General features: G+C 40.1%; 1 protein-coding gene across 1 annotated transcript in view; it reads right to left on the bottom strand.

The window, feature by feature from the left end:
* The window catches only part of LOC128512175 (ephrin type-B receptor 4a-like), a 31,165-nt gene extending 27,191 nt beyond the window's left edge, over positions 1 to 3,974 (bottom strand). The window contains exon 1 of the mRNA XM_053485326.1: positions 3,094 to 3,974. Within this exon, the coding sequence (XP_053341301.1) occupies positions 3,094 to 3,181 (88 nt within the window). The 5' untranslated portion in view covers positions 3,182 to 3,974. The remainder of the gene's footprint in view (positions 1 to 3,093) is intronic.
* Positions 3,975 to 10,000: the final 6,026 nt, after the last annotated feature.

A 10,000-nucleotide genomic window follows, 5' to 3' on the forward strand; every position in this document is an offset into this window, starting at 1 on the left:
ACAGAGCCCCATTAAACATCCAGAATCACACCAGATTTTGATTCATTTCCTAAACCCGAGTATGAGATATGACACCTGACACTGAACTAATCTAATCCGATCCGATCCGATCTCGTCACGTCCCAGAGTAAACATAACAGAGAAAATAATTACACCTGCATTTATTTCTACCATCAGCTCCTTTGTGTGTGTGTGTGTGTGTGTGTGTGTGTGTGTGTGTGTGTGTGTGTGTGTGTGTGTGTGTGTGTGTGTGAAGATCAATGCTCTTAAAAGCAACAGCAGATTGAGGAAATCTCTGAGCTCAGATGAAACTCAATGACGATCGAGCTAAAATCAATATGGCTTCAGGTTTCTATAAATCCTTCAGAACATTAGCAGAGGGAAGCCGTAGCTTCTGGGGGAGAAACGTAACGTGGTGTAAGTGAACACACACACCCCGCATCTTCACACCACACGATAACCCGAAATATTGTCTGCTCGACACGAACGTTGTACAGCTAAGCTAGCGAACACTGTAGCGTAGAGTACTTAGCCTAACGACCTGACACGCTATTGATGCCAGACTGATCTGTATTGTCATTCTGTAAGTATCGCGAGTTTGCAAATAGTTTAAATTGATTTTTCTTTAGATGTTGTTACAATTTAATAACAAACTGCCTGTAACATTTTACCCTTTAAATACAAACATAAACAAAAAAATCTACTGAATTAATTTTCCTCATCTCTACTGAATACTGTATTGAGATGTGAAACAGCACTAACTGGTAACTCTGAATTAATTATACAGAATACTGCAGCGCACATCGCTTAGCCAATCTTACGTATAATTTTCACTGAATGTGTAGAGCTTTTGCTCAAATTTAACAAATACTGAACCGCTGTTTAACACGTGTTGTTAGACGTACACCTTGTTTTAATTGAAAAACGCTCTTTAATCGTTTTTTTATTTATCCTCCTAATTTGGCTGATATTGAACCAACCAACACCAAAACAAGTGTATTTTCCGAGCAGACTGCCGGGTTCACGTTTCCTGCTAACGCTGTACTAAACTTTACAGCAAGTCGTCAGGTCGAGACCCTTTAACATTTGTACGTTTATCTAAACGTTTTAACACACGAACAGAAACAGTTTTAACTACAGATATATAATCTGAATATTTATAAAATCAACATTACAGTGTAAATGAAATCAGCACCAGGGTATCGAGAGAAAACAGTATCGACAGTTTCCTGGTGATTCCTGTCTCGAGTGTTAACGCACTACACACTGAGTTAGGAGTAAAGAGTGTGATCGGGTGAACATTTCACCAGTAAAGCCTCAGCTTTATTCTCACTCTTTTAACATTGTGTTTATTAAATAATAATAATAACCAAGTTTAATTTTTAAAGTATTTCATATGAAAAATGATAAACAGCATAAAGAAAAAAAAAACACAACAATCCAACAATCACACACCATATCTAATTGAACTGCTGAGAATTTATACATTTCACCGTGTGTGTGTGTGTGTGTGTGTGTGTGTGTGTGAATAAGCACTTTTAAACAATTTCCTGAGAGTTCCTGATCCAGCTGACCGAACACTTTCCTCTGAAGCGTCTCCTCTTTAAAAACCTGATGTCCCTCTCTTCACCTGCGCCGCCTCACACCGCTGACCGAGACACACGTCTCTGCGCGGTAAGCTCCTCGACCTGAGCGAGGATGTCCTGGATCAAACCCACTTTATCAGTAGCGGCAGCTTTAGCACCGGTCTGTGTTACACTGATAAGCTAATCAAATGCTCAGGAACGATTTTAATACAGAAAAAAGGGAGAGCACTGAGACAAGAGTGGTGGAGGAGATTAGTACAGTCTGACTGTGTGTGTGTGTGTGTGTGAGTATATATATATATATATATATATATATATATATATATATATATATATATACACACATATATATTTATATACACACACACACAAAATATCCTAAAGGAGTACACATGTAGGGGAAATGATCACTTGGCGAGATTTTTTTGTATAATTAGTTGAAATCCAATAGAGTTTAGGGTAAAAGAACGGAATAAAATGACTCTTGTGGCTGGATTGTGAAGCTGCCGCAACTTCACACTGGACTATAACATAAAGGAAACATTTCTCTCTGTCTCACACACACACACACACCTGTTGCCAAACTTTAATTTTAAACAAATTATAAGAGGAGGTTAAGAAAGTACATTTATTAAAGCACATTATGTTAAAAGGGGGTTAATTTCCGCCTGTGTGGAGAACCTTAGACTTCCTGTATGTGTTTATCTTTAATTTGTACATTTCACATTTCCTCTATGGAAATCTCCAAATATATAATCTGCTCATTGGGGAGTTTGTTTAATGTAGAGTAAACAATACAACATTTATTATTATTATTATTATTAATAATAATAATAATAATAATGATAATAATAATAATAACAAAAGTGTGTACAGTGTGATGTCTTCTTCTTTAAATCTCTGTGCTGTAATAATGCAGTAATGTATAACCGAGTTAGAAACTGTTTAACTCTGTTTCTCTCTACTTCACACACACACACACGGCTTCAGATCTATACTCTTATCCAGTCTACTCACTCACTATTTCTTCACTCTTGGGGAGATTTGGTAAGAAATGATCAATCACATGTGTGTGTGTGTGTGTGTGTGTGTGTGTGTTATCTTATCATAAGAGAGGGATTTAACAGTTTGTAGGGAATAGATTTATATATATATATATATATATATGTACATTTGGCAGACGCTTTTATCCAGACCGACTTACATTTTCTTTTTTTTCTCTCATTTTTATGAGATCTGGTTGTAATAATGTCTCTCTCTACACACACACACACACACACACACACACACCATTGTGGTGTCGTCTTGATGTGTAATTTTAAAACGGATTTCAATAAAGGTCTTATTTTTTAACAAACAACACACACGCGCGCGACAGAAGCGAACAGGTAGCTGTGTGTGTGTGTGTGTGTGTGCGCGCGTGCACTCAGCGTAACACCAGTTAACAGATGTGTAATATTAATTAATAAGTGTGTGTGTGTGTGTGTGTGTGTGTGTGTGTGTGTACCTTCGTCAGCTCGCGCGGTGAGCAGTAGGATCCACAGCGCGGTCACACTCCTGTGCACGAGCCGCATGATGGAGGGAGAGGGGGACATGTCCAGGCGCGGAGAGGGGGACAACAAGGACACAAAGCGTTCCGGAAAAAGGAGTGTGTGTGTGTGTGTGTCCCGGGTGTGTGTCCTGTCAGCTGGGCCTCACACACCGAGACCCCATGGAGCTCCGCACACTCAGGGCTTCACACAGACTGGTGTGTGTGTGTGTGTGTATAACCAACGAAATAAACCCCAACACACACACTCACACACACACTCTCTCTCTCTAGGACGCGCGCGCACACACACGCAAAGTCGAGTTTATGAAGTTTTTCTCACCAAACCCGTGAGTGTGTGTGTGTGTGTGTGTGTGTTCAGACTGACTAATGCGAGCTGTTAAAGGCCTGGGTAGAGAGAGATCCAGCCGGAGGAGAACACACACACACACACACACACACACACACACACACACAGAGGCAGAAAGAAAAAGGAAATAAACCGCGCGGGGATGAAACGCCGGAGCGCTCGCGGAAAGATCAAACGTGCGCGGATACAATGTAACCCCGCGGTGTGTGTGTGTGTGTGTGTGTGATGCAGTAGATGGTCGCCTGGTATCCAGAGTCCGGGCTCCGGTCCACACGAGCCTCCCTTTGTACTGGTCCAGAGAAGCCCAGAGAGTCCCGGACCGGCGGCTCCTCACACGGCGGGCTCGAGCGCACGACCACCTCAGGGTTAGAATCCGACACACACGCGCGCGCGCTCGGGATTCGAATAATAAACAGTAAAATGCGTTAAACAGCGACACAAACACACAAATCCGCGGACCGCACGCGCTCTGACTCCCGCACGGGGCGGCTCTGACCACAGCTCGAGCTCGGGGGAACAAGCACCGCCCACCCACCGCAATAAGCCACACCCCCTTTCTCTACCATTCTCTCTCTCTCTCTCTCAGCCTGTCAATCATACCCCCAGGCCCCGCCTCCTCCCCTGTCGTTAAATAATAACAGAATTCAGTTCAGAACAGGAAAGTCATTATTAAACATCGATTCCATTATAAATAACATACTTCAGAATTTATAAACATATAGAAACATTATAAACATAAGAAGTATAAGTTCTGCATTTATTCATCACATACACATGCTTTGTGAACCAGCTTTTATTGTTAGTATCAGCCGTTATACAGTGTTATACAGCGCCCCCTGGAGGACACAGGGTGAAGGGCCTCGCTCAAGGGCCCAACAGGGGGTGACCTGGCAGAGCTGGGACTCGAACCCTCGACCCTCTGATCAATAACTCAGAGCCTTAACACACTGAGACACCACCAGCGAATAAAACATAGCAGGTAAACAATAAAGTAAACAAAACAAACAAAAAACTCTAGTATTCTCTACATCACACACACACACACACTCATAGTTACTGAGATGACGCGCATGCATTATTTCCACAATTAAAGCTCAGATTGCTGCATGTGTGTGTGTGTGTTTGTGTGTGTGATTATGTGTGTGTGATTGTGTGTGTATCCAGTGAGATCATTTATTTGAACAAAATCCTGTAAAAAGCACTTTAGCTTATCAGGTCTAATCAAACCGTGGGACTAAATGTTAATGCTGAGAGATAAAAATGTGATCAAATATTTGTCAGCCGGTTCCCACGGGGACGATCATATTTCTGTTCCAAATGACTCAGCTAGTGTTACACACACACACACACACACCTTATATTTCACCTCAAAGCGTCACAATAAACGTATAATCACAGCAACAGCTGATTAAAGTTAACTACAATCCAAAAATTTACCTAAAAACAACACCCCCCACCCCACCACACAAAAAAAAAAAACGAATGTCCGTAAATAAACTTAAGCTAGACGTTGCTTTAATATGCAAATTTTCCCTTAACGTTTCCCAAAGGCGTACTGAGTCACGTGACTCTGGCTTATTATAATATTTAACACAAAGCATTACACAGACAGGCAGAGATTCTCCCGCGTAAATCGGCACTAAAGAGATTTAATCAGAGTCCACACAGGACAGCTGCTTGGGGAAATTGTTTCATGTTATTTTCTACTTAATGTGCATAAATTAATCCGTACTGTACTTCCGGTTTCATCCAACACTTTAACTCACAGAGATTTTAAAATCAAAACCCTAACTTGATTTATTTGTTTGTACTGTACTGTATTTATTTGGTATTTTATTTTGTGTCTTATTTTTTTTCTCATGACAGTCATGTATTATAACTCTTATGTCCCTCTCTTCAAAATGTTTGACTTTTGATTTATTTACTAAAGATTTTCAAGCACTGGATCTGAAATGAAACCCTGCATTTAATCATTAAACAATACTCTCTGGCAACAACTGTGTTGTTTTTTGTTTGTTTTGTTTTAAATATAAAGTTTCTTCAGTGTACAGCTGGTGCTCATAAATAAGTAACAAGGCTAAAAGTTAAATATTGTGTTGTTTGTTTTTGCAAATACACAAACTGTGATTGAACGATTATCCGTAATCATGAGGACATTAATAACATTCTTATGATTCTCCTAAAAGTGTCAAAATGATTATTAATAATGATACTGTACAGTCACTCTGTACATCAGGTAACGAGGTTGTGGTAGTTTCAGACTTGACTTCATCGTTAAAAATAAAAGAGGGAAATTTTTGAGAAATTAATAAACTTTGGATGATGATGATGATGATGTAACTTTCTGTTGGTCTTCTGGAATATTCCAAATGTTCAGGTATAAAGACTAAGTGAGCGCTGATCAAATGTCATGAAAACTTTACCTGTAGCAGCTGTTAAACAGAATAATTCATTAATTTACAACTAAAAAGTTCATCTGAAATATAGACATGGGCTGGTGTGATGTCTCCTACATGCGTGTTTGTTAAAGTGATATCAATGGGATATAAATAATGGCATCCACTCATCATCCATTCATAGATTTTTCACCTTTAACCTTTACCTTTAATGTCTCTCTAACAAGCAGGCATTTATTTCTTAATACTTTTTTCACTGTCACATCTAAAAGACAAGTCACGTATTTCTCCATAGATCACAAATTATTAACCCTCTAATATAAACTGCAGCATAAATAACAAGCATTTTTAGTAAGTAAAGTAAGACTAGAAGTTAGCTGATTTCTAATTGATCCTTTGTTGTTGTTGCTGCCTCGCGACACCTCCGCGTGTGGATTTGGCGGGTCCCGCGTGCAGACAGGCGCGATCTCTTCTCATGCTAATATGGCCACTTGTCTCCTGGTTGTAAACCATTAGCAGTAGCTAAAAGGAGGAGAAAAAGAGGGGGAAGCGGAGCTGCAGAAGAAAGAAAAGCAGCTGGTAGTGAGAGTTCCTTGCTAGGACATGTTAGATTTGACACCTGAGGTACAGAGCACGGTGTTAAATGCAGCTGAATCAGAGGAAATTTCCCCATAAATGAAACCCGAAACTAGCTTCTGACAACCATTGTAGTTCAGACTGAAACACTCACACACTCACACACAAGTATGTGGTAGAAATGTCCTACGCTGCATACTGTGGACTGTTCTTCTCAGCAGTGTGGAGTGTGTGGGAATAATCATTCAATAAACTACACAGATGTGTGAGAACCTGAGAGCCGGAGACAAATAAATTATACAATTTGTCTTTGAGATTAAGAAAATACTCTCTATCTATCTATCTATCTATCTATCTATCTATCTATCTATCTATCTATCTATCCATCTATCTATCTATCTATCTATCTATCTATCTATCTATCTATCTATCTATCTATCCATCTATCTATCTATCCATCTATCTATCTATCTATCTATCTATCTATCTATCTATCTATCTATCTATCTATCCATCTATCTATGATAAACAACATGCTGTAAGTGAGAATAAAAAGTGGATAATCACCCTGTTCTTATAAACATATCGCAAAATAACAAAATTCTGATGTTTTATTGTAAATGATTAAACATTTAGACAAACATGAGTTCAGTGATGAGTCGCTTCAAATGTGTTTCCTTAATTTTATACAATTTTCTTTGATTGTGTGTGTGTGTGTGTGTGTGTGTGTGTGTGTGATTTTGTCATGTCCCACATGCTGCTCAGCCTTAACTTTAGTGAGTGCAATAAGAGATTCAATCACACAAAATTAAAATGCTTTTCATTAGAGATGGGGAATCGATTTGGTTATGAATTATGATTCTTTTGTGTGCTGATTCACGTATTGCCACACTGACTCCAAAATTGATTTTAAAATGTCTTATTATGTTTTATATACAGTGAGGTCAATAAGTATTTGTTCAAGTGCAAGTTCTCTTACTTAGAAATCATGGAGGGTCTACAATTTTCAGCATAGGTGCAAATCACATTGTATGATTTTTTAACAATTTATTTGTGAATTACTGTGTCCAATAAGTATTTGATCACTTGCTTATAAGCCAGATTTCTGACCCTTAAAGACCTGTTATTTTGCTTTTAAATAGTCCATATGTTCTTACGGAGCCCCTCCTTGGTGTTCCTGGCTGTGTGTTTTGGGTCATTGTCCTGTTGGAAGACGCAGCCACGACCCATCTTTAATGCTCTGACTGAGGGAAGGAGGTTTTTGCCCAATATGTCACAATTCATGTCTTAAAATGGTATAGAAATTGGAAAAAAGCACAATATTGAATCGAGATGTTTATAAAACACATTAATTTATTTACAGAATTGCAATATTAATTGAATATAACAACATCATACTTTTTTAAATTATAATTCTAGTGAATGCAATCAGAGCTTCAGATTCTAGAGTATTACAGGATTACTAGAGTTACGGATCACTTTACTGCTACAAATGTTCTACCTTTTATCGTGAACCCGAGCGGAGTGTGTTGCATCCTGGGACATCGTTAATGATCTGGAATATTTGGAAATCTGGCGATACTATGTAGAAGAAAGTTCATTCCATGTGCAGAATGATTATTGTACACATCTTATTAAAAACGTTAATGAAGATAAATGAATGACTGAGTTGTACGATTTAAACAGGATGCCCCTGTGCATTATGGGTATTCTGTACACACACTAGCCATCACTACAAATATTGACTTAAATATAAATGAAAAACAGCTAAGGTGAGAGCAGGGAGCCCCGAATGTGTGTGTGTGTGTGTGTGTGTGTGTGTGTGAGAGAGAGAGAGAGAGTGAGCGAGAGTGTGTGTGTGTGTGTCTATATCTGACACTGTATAATGAGGTGTGTATATTTGCTCCTTATCTGCACCTGGTGGGTGAGCATATGTCGATAAATGTGTACATGTTGAGCATATGTGTGTGTGTGTGTGTGTGTGTGTGTGTGTGTGTGTGTGTGTGTGTGAGAGAGAGAGAGAGAGAGAAGAAGAGAGAAAGACAGTGTTATGGTTCTGGCCCAAAAACAGGCTGCGCTGCTCTGCGTGTGTGTAAGTGGGTCACGGGGAGTGTGTGCTGCTAAATCTGCTCACCATCCAACTGGACGTCTTCCCACACCTGTACACACACACACACACACACACACACACACACACACACACAAGAAGGATAAGGAGAGTGAGAATGCAGTAGGTTACTGAAAAAGAAAAAAGAAAGTGAGAGAAAATGTGTATACGTGTGTGTGTGTGTGTGTGTGTGTGTGTGTGAGTGTGTGTGTGTGTGTGTGTGTGTTAGTGCAGCATTATAAATAACATTAAATACAATTTTTACATTCTCTCTGCAGCCACGATTCTTCTAAAATGGGGTCTTTGTGTGTGTGCGTGTGTGTGTGTGTGTGTGTGTGTGTGTGTGTGTTGGGGGCTGTTCTCAGGGGAGCTGCTGTGTATGGAGGTGTGAAAAGAGGGGTAATGACAAATGGGTGGAGAGAGACATAAGTGTGAAGACCTGGGAGAAAGAGGGAAAGGGTGTGTGTGTGTGTGTGTGTGTGTGTGTGTGTGTGTGTGTGTGTCAGACATCAATCACAGATCCAGCCCACTATCACACCTACTGTTACTTTTGCCCTGCCTTTCTCTCCTGCTTACACACACACACACACACACACACACACACACACACACACACACAGACACACACAACTACTCACCACTGTATAAGCCGCACACAATATATTGGCAAAAGTATTGGCTCGCCTGCCTTCACATGCAAACGACTGGACTTATGGCCCGGGTGGCGTCCTGTCACGGCTCCACGCTGGAGTTCACTCAGCTCTTCACAGCGACACGTTCGTCCACTAATGTGTGTAGAAGCGCTCTGCCCGCCGCGGGACTTGACCTTACACACCTGTAACCATGGAAGTGATCAGAGCACCTGAGTTTAATGATCTGGATGAGGAGTGAATATACAATAACAGACTACAGTAACAGTGGCCTTTTCACAGAACATCCAGAGCATCATGGAGAAGATCCAGCCCACACACACACACACACACACACACACACACACACACACACACACAGAGGTACTTTGTTAATACACTGCTTTTCAATTTATATTGAAGTCAGTATTTGTCGCAAAGAGGAAGTGTGTGTGTGTGTGTGTGTGTGTACGAATTCCCCATAATGCACAGGGGCGCTCTGTTTGATATGATAAGATATGATTCAGTTGTTATTAGAATTTTTAATGAGCTGTTTGATTATGCACAGGGGAATGTCGGAACAAGAAACGAAGTATATAAATATGCAAATGTAGTGTATTTAAGAAAATCTCATGATGTTGTGTCTGTTGTTCACACACACACTCTGTACGTTACTGACCGAGCACTGTGTGACTGTCTGATTGGGGTTTTACACCACAGTCCTGCTCTCTGATTGGTCAGAAGGTGTTGATGAATTCTCTGTACAAACAGCTCAGACAGTAGTGCAGGGTTACATGAACGTGCACTC

The sequence above is a fragment of the Clarias gariepinus genome, chromosome 24 (assembly GCF_024256425.1).
Source record: "Clarias gariepinus isolate MV-2021 ecotype Netherlands chromosome 24, CGAR_prim_01v2, whole genome shotgun sequence".
In the NCBI taxonomy this organism is placed as follows: Eukaryota; Metazoa; Chordata; class Actinopteri; order Siluriformes; family Clariidae; genus Clarias; species Clarias gariepinus.